The sequence below is a fragment of the Thunnus albacares genome, chromosome 20 (assembly GCF_914725855.1).
Source record: "Thunnus albacares chromosome 20, fThuAlb1.1, whole genome shotgun sequence".
Taxonomy (NCBI): Eukaryota; Metazoa; Chordata; class Actinopteri; order Scombriformes; family Scombridae; genus Thunnus; species Thunnus albacares.
In genome coordinates this window covers 9,852,070-9,871,882 of record NC_058125.1, presented here as the reverse complement: position 1 = coordinate 9,871,882, position 19,813 = coordinate 9,852,070, and the positions used below count along the sequence as shown (strand labels likewise).

The 19,813-nt window shown below is 41.4% G+C and overlaps 1 protein-coding gene and 1 long non-coding RNA gene across 3 annotated transcripts in view; one reads left to right on the top strand and one right to left on the bottom strand.

Moving 5' to 3' along the window:
* The window catches only part of bahcc1b (BAH domain and coiled-coil containing 1b), a 55,766-nt gene extending 53,895 nt beyond the window's left edge, over positions 1-1,871 (top strand). Inside the window, exon 28 of the mRNA XM_044337280.1 lies at positions 305-1,871. Coding sequence (XP_044193215.1) covers positions 305-514 — 210 coding nt within the window. The 3' untranslated portion in view covers positions 515-1,871. The remainder of the gene's footprint in view (positions 1-304) is intronic.
* A 46-nt stretch (positions 1,872-1,917) lies between these two features.
* Positions 1,918-15,620, bottom strand: LOC122970921. 2 transcript variants are annotated; one of them, XR_006399350.1, is made up of 3 exons: positions 8,158-15,619; positions 6,743-6,829; positions 1,918-2,358 (listed from the first exon to the last, which is right to left on the bottom strand). It is a non-coding gene; the product is annotated as an uncharacterized LOC122970921 (long non-coding RNA). The 2 variants fall into 2 exon arrangements; XR_006399351.1 differs by lacking the exon at positions 1,918-2,358 and adding an exon at positions 5,989-6,548 and having other exon boundaries at positions 8,158-15,620.
* Positions 15,621-19,813: the final 4,193 nt, after the last annotated feature.

The window sequence follows — 19,813 nt, the reverse complement described above, 5'->3', positions numbered from 1 at the left end:
GGCACGCCTTTCCCAGGAAAAATCTCTGCTGCACAGGAAGCTGTGCATTTTATATTTCTGGCAGCAGCAAAACAGTTGTTTCTTTGGAATAAACAGATAAAGCTGTGTGTTGTTAGCTTGAGCAGCAATATCCACAAACAAAAAAGATCACCACTTGCAGAAACTAAAACTTCATCATGAGAAAATCCAGGGTAAAAGATCTTGAGGGTTACCCCTTTTCTCATGAAAGCAACTGTAAATTCAACGTTTTAGCTGTCGGATACAATCAATAAATCTTCTTGTCTCTATCTACCCCTAACCCTAGAATGCCTTGTACCAGTCGAGCCACGAAGACGAGAATGACGTGCAGACGATCTCCCATCGCTGCCAGGTGGTCAGCAGGACTGAGTATGATCACATGATTCGAGAACACAAGCCCGGTAGCACGTCTAATGACCTTTTCTACCTGGCTGGAACCTACGAGCCAACCACAGGCCAGCTGATCAGCGCTGATGGCATGGCTATTGTGTCCTAGCACCACCAGCTAGAGAGAAATCCAAATATTGACCCAAACTCTGGAGTTGACTGCTTCCAGGATAGTCCTTCAGAACAGACCAAGGGACAGAGGGAAACCAAGACGAAGAATTTCGGCTCTGCGTATTGATCTGTCCCTTGTAAGAGAAGGAGCTAGCCCACTGGATAAAGCCCGGCAGCACTGGCACTTAGAGGAGTCCGGTTTGTTCTGGGGAAAAGTCTGACCCATGTCAGATTTTTACCTCTTTATCAGATGTGGATTGAGGCTCCCTGTCGCAGCAAGAGCCTACAGCCTTCCCTGTGGCTGATATAAGAGAATATCTTGTCTCTGCGACAAGATTACTGCAACAAAAGAACAGGAACCAAGGACATGAGCACTTTGGAGAATGGTAGCTTGGAAATGCTACAGCAGACTTGGCTTTCTGAAACAAAGACTGACTCAGAGAGCGGAAGAGACTGTATGGTAAGGAGAGACTTACTGTAAACCACACTGGTTTGGATGGTTTTAATGGTCTTATACTGGTAGTGTGATAATGACAAGGCGATTGGGAGATCCCCAACAGGACCAAAAAACACTGTAGTTCGGACTTTGTGTGTAAATGTGTGTGCAGAGTGGCTGCGATGACCCTGTTTGGCATTTAATGAGCTCTGAGTAAATAGTGCTTTAGCGTGTGTGTGTGTATGTGTGTGTGTGTGTGTGTGTGTGTGTGTGTTTGTACTGTGTGTGTGGTCATGCACATGTATGCCTGTGCTCGTCGGTTGCAAGCCAAGATGACGTCATGACACACCGTCGGTATGTCTTTAACACTCTGAATATGAATCTGTCCAGTACTTAACGTTCGGTTGTTAGTCCTTGAGACGGAAACACAAAATGATTTTTCTCCTGTCAAGCCATACACGTCAATACCTCTCTCGTATCCTCCTATTCAGGTGCGAAGACACATGTACAGGTAGTTGGATTGTTTATTTGAACTGTGCGTGCATGTTTGCGTGCGTGCGTACGTGTGCATGGGCGAGCGTGTGTGCTTTGTACAGCGTTATGTGTAATATAACATGTTGTAAATAGTATACATATATATTTGTTCTTGTTTTTTTTTTTCTTTTGCAGAGAAGATTATTTTATTTAGATTTTTTTAAGGTTGTGTGTGGGGGGTTTGGGGAGGGGTCTGGCAGAGGGAGGAGGTTAAATGTCCTTCTCTCTCAATGCACTGAACAGGATCGGAGATGTGGATTTGGGGTCAAGCTGTACAACTGATGTGAAGACTTTGCGGTTGTAAGCCCTGCTTTAGGGATGAATATGTAGAAAGGGTGTCTGGGAAATGTTGTTTTTATAAAGAAATCAGAAAAAGGCTCTTTTTAAACATGTGTCCAAAATCTCTTTGTTCTCTTTATTTTGCTCTGTTAGGTTTAGAGTGTGCTTTTCCTGTTGGGAGCTTCTTTTTCTTTTATTTTTTTTTTTACAAATACTGGAAAAGAAACTAAGTTTCTGCTGTTCTCTGATCCTGAAAGAATCTTCTTTATCTATTTTAGCCTGTATTTCTATAAAAAATGTAGATATTTATCTGGCATCAAAAAGAAACATACCAAAGCACCTGTGAGTTTATGCTTCACTGCAGTAGAAGAAAACAATTCTATGAAAAAAAAGACAAAAAGATGTTCAATCAAATCTGAATCCGGGACCCCTGCAATCACAGAGGTATTTGAAGTAGAGTTCCTCTCGTTGTCTGCTCGTGTTCATCCAGCGTTGCTATGACAGCCTCTGAGAAACATTGCAGCAACATTGTCTGCACACTGCCCAGCTGATGCACTTGAGGTCTCTATGGCAACCAGAATGGCATCACGTGACTGTGAAGGACAATCAGAGCCAATCAATGGGACAATGTTGAGAGACAAAAAAAAAAAAAAGCAAGATAAGGATCAAATCACAAATTATGCTTCTTGTCACTTTTATTCCTGCTTTGCCAAAAATGTCTGTGTGTGTGTGTTTTATGTTTGCTTGTTTTCCTAGTTTACCATTGTCTTACTGTTTATGCAAGCCTGTAATGACTGTGTGTTGTCAGTGTATAGGATGTACAGGGGGAAGAACATGAATGCCTTTTTTCTTTTTAGGACATTGACTTTTTTGACTTTTAACAACAATGTTGCTGTTACACTGCAAAGCAAAAGCTTTATAAGAAATCTAATGTGAAACTCACTTTTTGAAATATTACATTTATGGGTCTTTAATTGATTTTTTTTTTTAAAGCTGTATTTTCTTTAAGAAACACTGGATTCAGTTCTAACCACATTTTGACAGAAGCAGCATCATTGTGCGACCTGTTTTGTTTTGTAGACCCACTGGAACCTGCTTTGTACGGTTGAGATGGCCTACTAAAATATATTATGTAATTTCAGTCATTCTTTTGGAAATATGACTTAAATATTTCCTCATGTACAAAAAGAAAAAAATTATTTATCTTAATTTTATTGCCTTTTTTGTGTTTCATTAAAAAAAGATTCTTACAAAAAAAAAATCTTGATGTTTTTTTTTTCTTTTCTGCCGGGTGTGAGTCCTCTGAATACTGCCTTGTGTTCATCAATGCCCGTCATTTGTCTGCTGAAGTAAAATGGACCACAGAAGAAAGCGTGGAAGGTTGCGAAGGGGGGAGGAAAAAAAAAAGAGAAACACAAGAGGAGGAAGCAATCTGAAACTGTAGCTGTAGCCGATAGAGGGAAAAGAATGGGAGAGAAAGGGAAACTGTATCTAGCGGTGTTTCATGAGAGACGACGGGCGGGATAAAGTCTCCTCGGGCTGTACAGGTGGGTCAGGTATTCAGAATAATAAAAACGGAACAGAACCATCAAGAGAACAAAGCGAGGAGATCAGCTTTCAGCCCGCAAAGATTTCAAATCCTCACTCTTTGCATGTGTGTGTGTGTGTGTGAATGCAGAAATGCAGCTCACATGTGCTCATCAGACAGAGGCCGTTTATACACCAATGTAAATCTACAGTCTGCATGCATTCCTCTACTTTTGTGTGTCTTTCTACTCTCCTTTATGTGTGTGTGTGTGTGTGTGTGTGTGTGTGTGTGTAAGCTGAGAGCTGAGAAGAACAGTCGAGATTATCCCTTGCAGGGTGTGGAGTTTCTAGGACAAAGTGCACAAATTTACTGCGTTTTATTTGAGACTTCCTGTGATATATTCACACCTTTTTATCGCACTGTAACCAGAGCCTTTGTGATGCGGCTTATTGCAACATTAAAGTCTGGATGGAGGATTTACCTTTGACCTCAAATTACAGTCTGGCTGCCTCGTGGCACCACGCGAAGAAGGCTCGAGCGCAGCGTTGCCTTGAACGCCAGCTGTAAACTTTATTTAATACCAAGTGGTGTTTTTAACATCAGCCCTTCTTTTGCTGGGTTTTTCTTTTCTCTTCTTGGCCAGCGTATCTCTCCCTGCTTTTCTAGTCAATACAGGAAAAGGTGACTCACATTTTTTTCTGAATAACTTTGCTAATGGTCCTCGGACATAGTTTGAAATCACACACATAGGCCTACACACATTCAAAGATAGGCTCTTTGTCCAGCGGTATGTGTGTTTGCTTTCCTTTTGTCTCCTGCGTTTCGCTGTTTCGGCAGTTTAACTTGTTATTACAAAGATATGAAACACTATGCCTGCCAGTCTGACCACACACATACACACACACACTCATGTGCCCATTCTGCTCACTGCTGGTCTTTTACATCCTCCTCATCGGCTCCTCAATCAACCAACGCCTTCAGAACACACAGACATTAAGTGCAGTCTTTGACTCCTTATCAGGAGGTTTGTATTGGGCTTATCTGGTTGACATTGTTAGACTACTTTACCCAGAATGCTGCGGGAGATAGGGGCACAATGGGAGGCTGGGGGTGCCCTCTGGGTTAATGAGAGAGGGCTTTCACGTCGTAAGAGCAAACACGCCACAAGCTGATTTGTGTGTGAGAATGTGTGCGTGTGTTTGTGTGTGTGCGTGTGTGTAAAGGGTCAAGGTGTCACAGAAAGGTGTGGCAGTTTGTGTTATTGTGTTTTTTAGTTTTCAGACGGCAGCTGGTGGACAGGAGCAAAGACATCACATCTGAAGCATGTGCACCCGCCAAGAGGAGTCTAGAGGTTATCCATCGGGAGCGGCTCAATCAGTGTGTGTATGTGTGTGTGTGTATGTGTGTGTGTGTGTGTTATTATGTGCTTCTACTGTATTTGTGCAGGTGTGTGTATCTGTATTCTAGTTTATTACATAGATATGGAAAAGAAAAACGTAGAGAGAGAGAGAGGTGCTGAGCAGTGAAACAGTAAAATAGTTGAATTGAAAAAGGAGAGTGTGTGTGTGTGTGTGTCTGTTGGGGGGAAGGGAGGTGTGGGGGGTTCCAATCCAGAGAAAGCTCTCCATTTAGATATAGCCTGAGCATGTCACCGAAGTGAATGAATGGCTGCCAGCTGCAGCGGGATGCTGCATGTGTGTGTTTGTGCACATTTGCGTGTGTGTGTGTGTGTGCGTGTGTGTGTGTGTGTGTGTGTGCGTGTACTGGGGTATATTCAGGTCACTGAGAGTGGGAGTAAGGAGATCAGTGGTCTTCTCTGCATCACCTCATCTATCGTTCATATGAGCCTCCATGAGCTCGCCGCTGGTATCCATCTTACTATCCGTATGTGTGTGTGTGTGTGTGTGTGTGTGTGTGTGCACTCTGATGACATTGTAGATGTCCGTATAGCCAATCTGACTCATTGGTAGTTGTGCAACGTATTCTGTGGCAACAGATGGTAGGCTTACATAAATCATGGATTCTTGGCAGTGTGGAAGTCATGTCCATGTTTTCCTACATTACAACACCAACAAACCTCCTCTGTTCTTTCTCTTTCCCCCCGTTTTATGACTTGTTTTACTCTCTGGCCCATTACACAGAATATTTAAGGGGACATTTAGGGCCAAATGTAGATGATGTGGTGACATTTTCCACTCAGGACAATGAAGCAGAAAATGAGACCAAATCTGAGACATGTACACTAAACATCGGCATTTTTGTTCCTCAAAAAGCCGAGGCTTCTTTTCACACTCGCTATTTCACATCAGAGAGAATTTAGACAGTTCGTACTGTATCTAACACGAGTAAAATAATCTTTAACAAACCTATCATCCTATTATTATTACCTAGTATTTCACCGTGCCACCATAGGTTAATTTTTAAATATACATTTTCTTTAACCACTTTTACACGAGACATATCTAGTACACCGAAATAAAAAAATAGAAGAAAAAACACTTAAATTGAGTTTATTTCTATTTTACTTTTTTCAACCACATTTCATGTTTTATTTGGATTATATTTTAATTATTTTTTGTTGTAATAAGGGGTGTCTCTGTATCTTTAATTTATGTGACATTATACATTTAAAATAATAATTAGTATTTTAGGTCTACGTTTTGTAGATAATTCACCTCAAAACAAAAATCCTTTCTAAATCCCTTCAATAAATGAATAACTGTTAAAATGTTTTCTGTGACTGAAACAGGAAATGGACTTGGAGGAAAGGGGGAGCTTTTAAAACTATTATAACAAATTTCAGTTTAATTCAATTGTAGGTCTGTACATATTGAAAAGGCAGAAAGAGACAGAACATTTTTTTTCCATTCACTCTGTTGTGTTTTACTTAAAGAAGAGAAGAGAAGAAGAAACCGAGGGAAATGAGGAGGTGGACGATGAAGAGGAGCACAGGGACTGAGGAAGAGCCAGGAGAACCACCATGATGATTAACCCTCTTTCCTACAGGCATACACACACACACACACACACACACACACACACCGGGTTGTACATTACACGGAGCAGTTCTGGTGGTTATCGCTGATGCTGGTATTTGATATTTGGAATAGTAGAGGAGTCTTGGCCAGCAGGAGGCCGCCTGCCCCGACAGTCAGAATAGGTCAATCATCCTGTAAAGTCTTAGTGGACACAGCAACCCGAGCCACAGACACCTGATAGCTGCTGTGTAGGAATGTGTGTGTGATATTATATGATCTGGATGCAGGGTGGAATTTATACGGGAATGTGTGTGAGAGAGAGAGAGGGAGAGAGAGAGAGAGAGGGAGACACTTGATTGCCAAGCTGGCCAATTCTACCCCAGCGACAGTTGGAGAAAAGATTTGTACAGTATATTTATATAAAACAACCAGTACAAACTCGCCTACACACACACACACACACACACATACCTCAAACTGCCCTGTATGTTCTTTCCTCCTGATGTGTTGTCAGCTACCCTGCAGGGGTCATCAAAATTCCTGTAACCGTACACCTGTCTGGATGTAATACGTACAGTAAATTAACGTGAAACCTGAACAGTGTGACAGTGTTCGAGGATTTATCTCCACACATGCCTCTGTCGCCGCTTTATATGTGAATTGATGCATCATTGGTGATGTTAACAGGCAGGTTGCATTTCCTTACATTTCATCAGATTTTTCTCGAACATACTCCACAGTAAAATAATACTGCACAACCTCACTGCAACTTGATAGCAATAAGACCACAGAACATATTTGCTAAATATCTGTAAATATCTCAAAAGTTTCTTTATTATAAAGGCTTTGATATCTGAAGGAATATTTTGACATTTTTGGAAATGAGCTCCTTTCCTTTCTTGCTAAGAGTTATGTGAGAAGATTGATACCACTCTCGTGTATGTATGCTAAATGTGAAGCTAGAACTAGAAGATAGTTAGCTCAGCATAAAGACTGGAAACAGGTGGAAACAGCTAGCCTAGTTCTGTTCGAAGGTTAAAAAACATCAGCCTACTGTCACCATGTTTCACAAACAAGATATAGTTTTCTTTTTGGATAGAGCCATCCTAACTGTGTCCCCCTGTTTCCAATCTTCATGCCAAGCTAAACTAAATGGGTCCTGGCTCTAGCTTCATATTTAGCGTACAGGCATTAGAGTGGTATCATTCTTCTCATTTAACTTTCAGCAAAAAAGTAAATTATTTTCTCCTAAAATGTCCAACTATTCCTCTAAACACTTGTGAAAATAGCAACTGGGATGCTTCTCCTGGATTTTGGTGTATTTTCTATTTTTATTATTAGTTTTATCTTCCCATAGATAAGTCAAAGCAACTGTAATCCTATTTTCACCTTTGAACCTCTTGTAATTCAGGAATTTGTGTGTTTACTGCACAAAACACAGGCAAAGTGGGTAAATTCCTAATATAGCCTCTTAGCAATTTAGACCATGTCCACACTAAGCCATCTAAACTTGTAAATGCATCTTTTTCTTCCCCAAAAATGGAGCTTTTCCAAAATGGCCTCGAGTGTGTTAATCTGAAACCGTGTTGTAGTGTGTAAGGCAGGAATTGGAGCTGTGTAGAAACACTGTCATATCAGTGACAAAACAGTTTGTCAGTAACGTGGCACTTTATTGTTTTTCATTGGTGTTTTATTGGAAGAGAGAGAGGAAGAAACAATGACAATTACAACAATGGCAGATGGCTTCATGCGAGTGCTGTTCTACTTTGATAGCTTATTTAGAGTTAAAAGTTGCAGTCTATCACTTTTCTCTCGCTGAAATTGCTGTCATCTGCTTGCAATAAACAAAATGTCAGGAAGCCGCTGTAGAAACGGAAATAGCATACCGTTTCTTCTTCGCTGGTTTTCTGTGGCTGACTTGCTCATCTGTCCTCCGTGCATGTCTGGTGGGAGGAGAATTACCCGTTTTGCCGTTTTAATGTGGACGGAAGTATTTGCAGAAGCAAGCTGAAACTCCTGCTGTGAGCACATGTGGATTTGCTCGAAAACAGCATTTTAGAATTTAGCCGGCTTAATTTAGCCCAAATCTTAAGATAGCTTCTTTCCAAATGGCTCTCCAAAAAAAGATCCTAATTACTGAGACACTGAACTAATATTACCTAATCGCCTGTGTGTTTGGTGAAACATGGGAGGTAATTTGTGGTGGAATTTTTACTTTACAGTTTACACGCATGCCTGATTCAAAGCAATTAAGAACACTGATGACCTCTGCAGATATTACCGATCACAAGAGAAGCCCAGGTAATGGTAGTCCCATGCACAGGGCTAGTGTCAAGACATAGTTACCATGATGATAAATGGCAGAAAATTAATTAACAATTTAGAGAATAATTGGCAAACATCATAATTATTAATAATTCTTAATAGAAGAGGGACAGAGAGCATTTTCTCTGGTGAAAGTAGCCTCAGCGGACCAGTTTCTCATCTTGAAGAAACAAACATTGATGTTATGAGCCATGTAAGACGCACAAAGAGCGAATGGTGATATAGTACAAAGACAACAGCTTTCCTACAATGTCTGCTTTACGTTCTCTGTCTAAATGTCTCTGCCTGTAGTCCCTGAAGCTGAAAGCTGCGCTGCTTGGTCTGTATGACTGACGATTCATCAACTGACAGCGATCCTGAGAGATTAAGACGCCACGCTGAGTGAGCAGAGCTGAAGCAACACACCAGGAATGTACAGTGCAAAATCAATGGAACAGTTAAGCTTCCTATATATCAGACACAGACAACAGAAATCAAGACAGGCGGGGGAAATCCTGGTTATATTTTGGTCTTTTGTTATCCGCATTGACTCAGCAAAGTGTGTGTGTATGTGTGTGTGTGTGTGTTTGCATGAGAAAGTCTGACAGAGGAAGAGACGAGGGATTATGTGTGGATTACGTGCAGTGTGTGTGAGGAAGTTGTTTGGAGAATTTGTGGGTATGTTCTTGTGGTAGTGAAAGCGCAGGATGGGTGTGTGAGTGAGACTGCAGGTTTAGGATCTGGGATTGTGTGTGTGTGCGTGTGTGTGTGTGTGTGTCCCTGGCAGCTGTTTGCCCTGCCCAGAGTGGTCTTGGCAGTGTTTCTTTACTGTAACTGCTCCCACATGTTGGCACAGCCTGGCACAGCAAGGGCACACTTCTCAGGTGCCAGGGGTGTGTGTGGTGTGAGTGTGTGTGTGTGTGTGTGTGTATGTTTGAGAGAGAGAGAAAGAGAATGAGAGAGCGAGAGAGACTGTTTCCACATCTGTTTGTGAGTTTATGAGTGGGAGTTTGTGAGTGTATCTGGGTAGGTAAAGGTCTGTACAAAGAGCATGTGTGTGTGTGTGTGTGTGCGCGTGTGTATGCACGTGTGTGTGTGTGTGTATTCCAAGGGGTTGAGCGGGCCTCTTCCACACAGTGGTGTCAAGTCAATGAACTGATTTACCAATCATTTAATCAACATTTTACTTTATTTCAGACACTGTGACAAAGATACAAAGTGTGTGTGTGTGTGTGTGTGTGTGTGTGTGTGTGTGTGTGTGTGTGTGAGACCTGACCACAGACAAATTACTCTCCTCTCTGGAGGGAGTTGCAGAAAAAAACAAAACATTGCAAGTGGAAAGCAAAGGAAAAAAGAAGTTTACCACTAACTTTGTCACCAGCCTGAGTGATTTCTGTCTGTACATCTATGTAGCTATGTGTGTGTGTGTGTGTGTGTGTGTGTGTCCAAATGTGTGTTTGCAAACACGTATATGTGCATAGCAGTACAGCCTCGTCTGTGCTATTCATGTCACGTTTCTGTTGGCTCAAAGAAAACGTTTCATCTATAATTGTCCCTTCATCTTCCACGGAGGTGTGTGTTAGAGTGTGTGTGTGTGTTTTTTTGCACAATGTGTCTTTTAGTTCTATAAGTTTGCGTGTCCGTTCAAGTACGCATGCATGAGTGTTGCCTACACATCAGAGGCCTCAGTCATGGGCTTCGTCTCTCAGCATGTGTGTGTGTGTGTGTGTGTGTGTGTCGGCGTTTGCGTGCTGATGGCTCTTCACTCTTTCATCTCATCAAGCGTTCATCACTCCGTCCTTCATCAATCACACCATCCGGCAGATCACTCATCAACTGAGCGTCCTGCTTTTAAACGATAAGATCTCTCCGTCCACAGACTCTCTCTGTCTGTAACACACACACACACACACATGCACGCGCACACACACGCACTGTGACGTGGAATGTGATCATAGTGACTTTCGAAGGTATTCTTGCTAACACAGTGGGAGGCCTCCTGCGTAGCACCTACACATTATTCCCCCTCCTCATAACACACACACACACACCCTCCAGCTCACTGTTGGTCGCCGGTGCACACACACACAAATGTGTACACACACACACACACACAGTTTCCATGGTGACGGATAGGCAGCCATGCAGAATGAGTGCATAGTCCCTTGGGACATCTCCTTTGTCCATCTTTCCATCGTTCTCTTTTAGTGATGACAAGATGTCTCCTCTCTGTCTCTCTCTCCCTTCGGCCTCTGTTCATTATGCATAATGCATGTGTTTCAGTTCATAAGCTAAATTTCATCTGGCCCATCCAGTGGGTTGCAGCACATGCAGTCTTTGTTCCCAAACTCTTTCCTCCAGATTTGCCCAATGTATTGCCATAAACTCTGTTTCAACAATTGCAACTGAGACTTTAATCCCAACTGAGCTGGCTCGTCCTGTAACCTCGCCGGTGTTGCAATAAGTGCAGCTTGAATCCGTTTGAGTGACAGCTCCTCATTATGACAGAGTAAGTATGGTATGGATGGAAGGAGGGAGGGAGAGAACAGATTGGTTGCTCTGTCAGATTGTGAAAAGAGGCCTCGTCACACTCTGGTTGTGATTTATTCTAAAGACGATACCCTCATTTCCCGTGAGTCACTGCTGCTCGGCATGTTGGGGCTTTGCTGGGCAGAAGAATCGTCGTCAGAACGACACCAACCTGGACAACAGCCACAAGCATCAGTGTTCCTTTCTGGAAGAGTTTGTGAGAAAATCATGCCTGTAGCCTCTACAGTATATGTACAACTCACAGACGTGGACATTTGATCAAGAGGATCTGGGGCAGCATGATGTGTAACCTCCACCAGAGGCTTCTTTGTGGCCGCATATCACATGACCTCCATACTAAGAATGGAAGTCATTTGACCTTAACCAACTTTCTTATGAAAGAGAAATAACCAGTGGTGTCTTTCTTTACTTTTTGAAAGTTTTAAGTTATTGATTGGTTGAGTGTCCCAAATGACTTAGCACCTCTAATTTTTTTCTCTTTCAGATGATTTCTGACCCAACAGTAGAAGTTGAATCGTCCTGGATCAGGGTCCCCCATGAATATATTGTGAAATCTGAATACAAGACTCAAAGACGGTGCCAAATCATTCCAGTCAAGGCCACACTGCAAATGTTAAAAGCTTAACGTTTGTTAGTGCTTGCTGGCTTGCTGGCTGTGAAATGAATGTTGAGTTTGGATGGATTATTTTAGCACTGTGGTCTGGCATTTACATTGATTATCTCGACGCAGGTGTTAATTTCAAACAGTGTGATGACGTTTGGAGGGCTGACACATCTTACTGCCTGGCCTGAGGGAAGCCTGCTTCATTTGGGTCAGACACCATCTTGCTGTAACTCGTTGTTTCATGGTGCCCAACGGGGATCAACTTTGCCGACAGGGTTCAAAAGGCTGTAAATGCTTATTACGAATGTGGTGATGAAGTTGGTAGAACATGATCTCTAGGCCAATGTTTTGATATTTTCAACATCTAATTCTTGGTTTCATGACTGTTTTGACTGACATCTCTTAATAAGTTTTGGGTATGAACTTTTTTTCCCAGACAATCTATCATGAGTCATTGTTTAAGTGATTTTAAATTGTGAAAAAGCCCTTGAATCAGTTGGGTTTCATGCATTTTTTAAATGGAGGCTGGAAAATTTAAGTGTTACTTTCAGAAGTGTAAAGTGCTGTGATTTTTGCCATTTTAAAGCTACTGTATGTAAGTTTTTTTCTTTTTAGTTTATTTTTTTTGTTGTTGTGGAGAGGTGTTGTCAAGGACCTCTGTGACTGAAGCTCACTGCACAACACGGCAGCAGTACAGAGATATTCCCTACTCAAGTTTTAAAATGAGTCTCACCCTTCAAACGAATCAGAGATGGCCAAAGTCAGGGGAGCAAGCTCATGGCTGTTAATTAATATCTAAATGCTCTTCTGGCCTACTACACCTCTAGTACTGAGGCTCCAAGCTAGCATTAGCTGCTGGAAGTTGTCTCTATGACTTACTCAGAGGCAAGCAAGCTCCTGATAACTGCATTAGTCAAATCACAAGGATGCAGGTCATCTCATGCTAGCGCAACCTTAATTTCCAGAACTTGCATATTGTAGCTTTAAAGTCTAAATATTTGGGGGGGTTTCTGGACCTGTTCTTTGTTAAAAACTGCCTGGATCAAGTGTTGCAATTTGTATGGACTCTAAGCTGATCTACATCGCTGTTAACAGACAAATAACCTCAGAAAAAGAGACAGTAAATGATACAGTGCAAAAAACTTATCAGTGCAGTTATTTCAGTGATCATGTAAAAGGAGCAACATTGTTATACGTGCAAATGAATCAGTGATGCTGTGAGGATAAATTATTCCCTGCTTCTTTTATTCTGAGACATCTGAAGGCAGTGAAGCACCACATGCATCCTACACATTTGAGTTAGCTGACTTGAATCACACCAGGGTGATTCTATAACTCTGAGACATTTCATATCCGTGAGATATATCTCACATATATTTTTAACACCCAAGCAAGTTTGAAAAAAATGGTACCATTATGTATTGTATCAGCAGGATAAAGATATCCAGCTGTTCCCTGATTAGAAACAATAAGTCATGAAATCTTTTCATCATGTTCATTTTGTAAACATCAGATAACCATACAGACATCTGTTGATACTGATTCTTATTTCTTATCATTCATTCAATCATTCGTTACACTTGTCTCAGTTGCTCATACCTGAACTTGCAGTACACAATTTAAAGATTGCAAACTTAATTATAAATCAGCTAATTGAGCAAAGTTTAAAATAAAAAAAAAACTCAGCATCATCACTTCCCTACATTGAAAGCTTGGTATGTTCTCCGTCTTTTATCTTAATAGTGTTTGAGTCTAGAATAGATTTTTTGAAGGTCAGCAGTGTTCATTCAATTGCTTTTTGGCTGATGCCGTATGGTATTTGATTGTATGACTCTATATGAGGGACCAGCCCAAAATCACAAAGATCAAATCAGTTCCTATCAACACGTATAGCTTGAGGTTGACAAGCAGTATTTACAGTATGTCACATAAAACTTTGCTTTTCTGCTCATTTAGAAAAGCTACATATCCTGCATCTTTAAAATCTACTACCGGTAACTCAACTGGTTTCCATCAAGATCCCCATTCTGTTTTTGTTGCTCAACCACCCCCTCAAAAAATGCAACAGTACAAAATGTTGTAACACCCGTTCAAGATTGTCATGTTGAGATTGGAATCGGAACGAGGACAGTGAGAGGTAGAGTGCAGTGAAACGGAAAGTTTGTGCAATGTTGGCTGTAACACGGCGAGATGAAGTCAGCCCTCCAACGTGGTTCACTGGACTGGACTGGATTTGTGGAGTAGAACCAGGAGATAATGTGAATGTGACATAGAAGGTGAAAGGAGAAGAGGAGCAGAGTTAGACACAAGTAGGTGTATAGCTGTTGACCTATCCAAAGCGGAGTCGCGGAGATCTGATAGTTGGATATGACTAACATTCCCATGAGGGAGGAAGGAAGCATTTGATAAAGACGCAGTGCATGAAACTCATCTGGGAATTTTATCATGAACACAGGTGCTGTCTGCTTTTGCGCAACAATAGTTGTGAACAGATTACAGTACTTCCTGAACTAATGGTCTTGAGCTCATTGTTGCACAAAAAAGATCCAGCAGGAGCCGGTTGAGGCCATGTGGTCACTAGCCTGAGGTTCGCCCTCCCCACAGGGAAATGTTGAAAATCTGATTACAGATGGGAGATGTTTGGATGTAATCAGGGGAAATGTTAAGAAAATATCATCAGGTTTTAGTCTGCGCTGCCCTACCACCCAGTGACTGTTCACCCACACCACAGGATCCCTAATAAATAAGAGTAAAACTCGACACTTCACTTTTATTGTGCGCGTGTGTGTGTGTATTTGTGTGTGTGTGCGCGTGTGTGTGACCTCCCCCCGTCCTTTGGCACGTGGAACATTTTGCTCTGCTGTTTTTACAAGCCGGGCGTTAAGCTGTCCATCAAATGCCAGGAAAATACCCCGGATCCCTTTCCCCCTATCACACACACATGCACAGATACACACACATCGATTCCCCAGAAACCACAGTCGCAGTAGCGGTAGCCGCTCCTCTGCCAAGCTCTTAAACACGCTGAAACCAACCTCTCCGCTCTTTACGGCCTCTCTCGTACATGAGCCTTCTCTTTTTACATCTCTCCCTCTCTCATCCGTCCTTCCTTTCACCTATCATTCATCGCTCTCTATATCGCTCCCTAAATATCCTTTCTGCTTAGATACAGGCCATGTTATAAGACCGGCACTCTGCTGACTAGATGGACCGTGATACAGCCAGCCTCGTCTGGCCTCACCACCTTAGATTGGCTTGTTGGGAGATATGCTTGTAAATGTAAAATACAGCTTGACATGGTGCTCGGCTCTCTATTACTTCTGCTTTTTACAACCAAAAAAGTGGGTGCAAAGGTTGTGTGTGTATTTGACTGTGTGTGTTTCTGTTTATTACAAGTAAGCCAATATATCAAACTGAAATTATCTTTATTTAATATTTAATATTAAATATTATACATTATGAAGCCTGTTTTGCTGTAAATTAATCCTCATGTGAGGGCTGTATTGCATCCCAGATTAACTGCTACAAAGCCATTTTGGTTATGGTGTTGTAAAGAAGTTTCATCTGTCTGGGTGTTTTGTTTCTGTGTCCCATGATGACCAACAGTAAATAGTTTTAGAGGTTTTTCCACCCTGAAAACAATTAATCTGGGGAAACACTGAATATTCCGTTTTTTTATATTTAAGATTGTGCATTTTTGCCTTTAATTGATCGTGTATAGTCAAGAGAATGACAGGAAATGTTACTTGAACCAGTTTACATGGTACATGTCTACCTAGACCACCGTGGACTGAGAATACTCATACTTTTTTTTTTTTTACCAATTTTTATGATAGACTGTGTACCAGAATGGTTCTTGAGGAATTTATGCATGTCATTGTTCTATTTTGGCATTTTAATATGTAGGACATTCACAATATGTAGGATGCTGCACACAATTTTAGCACACAATTTATTTGGATTAATTCAAAAGCAAACCCAAGTTGTAGAATTTACATTGAACGGTTTATTAGCAGCGCCTCCGCTGCTTCACTTGAGTGACAAGATAACCTAAAATCAGCTAACAGCCTTACTTTTATCTGTGATTTTCTGGGGATCTGGGTTTACAGTGGTACATCCAAACTGTTTCCACACATTACTTTTCAGTGTCATTATTATCCATTTAGCACAGCTTGCTAGTTTTCTTCATTTTGCGTTAGCCATTTTGGGTTAGTAAAGAAACCATAGTTTAGTTCATAGGGCAACAGGCCTTATTGTGAATTTTGAATTCAAACAGGTCAATCCTGAGCAAATACTTTTTGTCTTTGTCACTTTTTGAATAGAAAGTGACAGCCTGGCTCACTTCAGACATTTTCCAAAAAATCACGTTTGTTGCAGAGAGTCGCAATCAAGAAACATAACAGTGTGTTTTTCTCTTACGCTACAACTTTGCATCTGTCAGTGAATGACAATTTAATAGCTAATTTCTTAATCAGGGAAACTGTATGCTTTACAGATGCTGTATATATTGGCCATCAGCAGTCTCACAACAAAAATCAGTATTGGTCTTAGCCATCCAAAACTCTGTTAAAACCCTGATATATCTATGCATCTGTGAGCATGGGAGAGAGCATACCTAGGGAGAAAGCACTACAGAGAACCATTTGACAAATAAAGGGTTGGAGACAAAGGGGAAAGCTAAAAAGAGGAAAAGCATCACAGGGGCCATGATAGAGAGAAAAACATCAATACTGTGCACATTTAGAGGAAATGAGTGAAGAAGAGAGAGAAAGACAGAGCCATGGGAGAGAGGCGGGGAGCTCCACTGAGAGAGAGAAGGAGGCTTGAGAATCAAGAGGGGAAGTCTAAATGAGATTATCTGAAAGAAGTCGAAGACAATGAAAGTAGGATTCAGGGAAATAGACAAAGGGAAGAGTGGAAGGCTTTCTACAAAATGAGCAGGAGAAAAAAATCCAGCCTCATCAGTGAGGTGTATTCTGCTCAAAGAGATCTTCAGTTTTGCTTTCAGGATGGACATGAAGACTCCATTAATGTGTGAACATAATTGACATCATCATCTCACCTGCGTGTGCACAGAAGGTATCCAAGGTGAGAGGCTGAAAGACATATACAGAGAAAGGAAAGAAAGGCTGATATTCTACATTTTTCTTATTGTCAGAAGATCAACAATACGTTAGTCCAACTCCCAATACTTTCCAACTTCACTATGCTGGTGATGTGCTTTTCATAGCTTTTGGACAACTATGGAGTTTCATAACACAGATGAGCAAGCTGTATCAGGATCCACAGGCAATACTTGTTATCAATTCTTTGTTGGTTATGGTCTTTTGTAGGATTTGTTGACAATAAGAAAAATATAAATATCACCAGCCATGTCCTCTAAACACCAGCATGAGTAAGCTCATGAGGAGCAAAGGCAGAGTTGACTGTATATACTGTGACTTCCAACATGAGCACTTTGGGACCCACAGAACAATCCTATATAAGGATTTTAATCCCTGGGTGACTGAGGATCGTAGGAATGTAACGCACAGGTCTCAGGTCAGAGCTTACAAGTCTACCTCATTACTGGATCAGGGCCAGTTTTATTGCAAAAGGTCTCAGGTCATGTCGATTCATCCCATCAGGGCCAAGCAGCAGCTACCACGGCTTGAGGCAGAAGTGCAATACCACCAACAGCCGCCAGATGCTGGTTCCAGAAAATCCCTGGCTCCAACTGACTCCTATTCAAAAAGCATCAATTTCTCTAAGTCAGGGGTGTCCAAACTTTTTTTTAAAGAGGGCCAGATCTGATAATGTGAAGATTCCCAGGGGCCAGTGGTCCCTTCTGACATTCTTTAAACAGTAAAAGTTACATACAAGTGCACTGTTCTATAAAAAAATGTATTTTCATTGTCACAATTATCATTTTTTTAAATGGCAATGTAACCAAATCTAAGCCACTCAGGCGTGAACAAATAAAAAAAACAATTCTGCCTTTCTTCCACATCTGGAGTCAGATAACATAGAATAAACTGTATGGGATACCTTAAACTTCCATGAAGTTGATAAAAAATCTTAACCCCATGTTCATTTTAAATGTGACTTATATGAGTAATGCAAAGTCTGTTAACATTTAAGCTTAAAACATATGACTCTTGCTCTTGTCTTTCACAAGATCATTCAGAAAGTAATATTTTGTGTCACATCTACAGGTACAACACCAGCACTTATAGGCAAACCTTATTCAAAAGCTTAATATAATAAGTGCCAGAAGTCCAAGTGCATATATTTATAATATATATGTGCTTTTGGCTTTTCACTGTTACTATTGACAGATGTTACCATTCAAAACACTCAGAATTTCAGATTGACCAAGAGATGAGTAACTTACTAACACTAATGAGAAGGGTGATACTGAGATCTGGATTTCAGTAGACAGGCCAGGTCTGGTTTGAGGGAATTGGTTGAGATGCGTAAAATGTTACGTGGGTGGAAGTCATTTAGTCTTGACCTCAAGCAGTTCTTGTTTAAGTTCATGACAGAGAGTGTCTTCTCACACAAATATGTGGAGCCGAATAAGCTTAACATTTTCTTTGCAAATGTTCGCATTTCTGGAAACTTGCCTTTATCCAGCTGCCGGTAAAAGTCAACAACAGAAAGCTGCTGGTGTCTGCCACGCCACTCATTGTCACACTGCAGCTCAATGAGCTCCAGCTGCAGCTGTGGCGAAGCATCATGAGGGTCCACGGAGAAGGGAGAAGAAAAAAGCAACATGTCCTTTTCAATAGCTGCAAAATCCCGAAAATGTTCCTTAAACTCCACAGAAAAAGATCCAATGGCTGCTGCATACCTCTTTGTTTACGCACCAATGTTTTCCTGTAGAAAACTGTCCATGACCTCTTGCAAAGCTAAAAAATGTGCGGTGCAGGGTTCAGTTTGTGACAAGTGTCTCTGGAAAAGTTGCAACTTGCTTCCAAAGGCTTTAATGTGCGCATACAGTTGGCTCACCACTGCGTCTTGTCCTTGGAGGCTAATGTTCAACGCATTCAGATGCTTTGTTATGTCAACCAAAAAAGCTAAATCTGCCAGCCATACAGCAACTGACAGTTCTTGCATCGGTTGTCCCTTTTCAGCCAAAAAATGTCCAATTTCTTGTCTGAGAGAGAAAAATCGCTGCAATGCGGAACCCCGACTGAGCCACCTCACATCAGTATGATACACTACATCTCCGTATTCAGCCTGGATGTCAAACAGGAACTGCTTAAACTGGCGATGGTAAAGGGCTTTAGAGTGAATAGAATTGATCGCCTTAACCATGAGTTTCATAACATGATTAAATTTGAGATGTTTTGCGCAGAGAGCCTGCTGGTGAATTATACAGTGGAGTTTAATGGCGTTACCTCCTTCTTCGCTGACTTTGTTGCAGATCACTGTGGACAATACACTTCGTTAACCAACCATGGCGGGCGCACCATCGGTAATCATCCCACTAACTTTACTCCATGGTAGTTTCATATCATCAACAGCTGCACAAACAGAACACCTCATTTGGCTTTTAAGGCTTTGGAGGTCAAGCAGCTCCTCTGTTACGTTCATGTCATCGTCAACTTCTCTCAAAAAAATCAGTAACTGTGCAGTGTCAGATGCATCTGTGCTTTCATCACAGGCCAATGAAAAATAATCAAAAGTCACTCCCCTGCCCCCAAGTTGTCTCTGAATATCTGACGATATGTCCTCTATTCTCTGTGCCACAGTGTTACGAGCCAGGCAAACATTAGCAAATTCTTGCTTCTTCTCGGGGCAAATGTTCTCCACCATTTTCATGACACAGTCCTTGATAAACGTACCTTCTGTGAAAGGTTTGCCATGTTTGGCGATTAACATGGCAACTTCGTAGCTTGCCTTGGTGACGGATTCAATTGACTCACAGGCCCACATGAAGAGTCGCTGTTGTGAGGCTAAAGCAGCTTGGAGTTGCTTCACTCTTTCTACGCGCTCACTCCCTGTTAGCTTGTCGTATGTATTAGCATGTTTTGTCTGGTAGTGTCTCTTTACATTGAATTCCTTAATCAAGGCAACAGTCTCTTGACAAATTAGGCAAA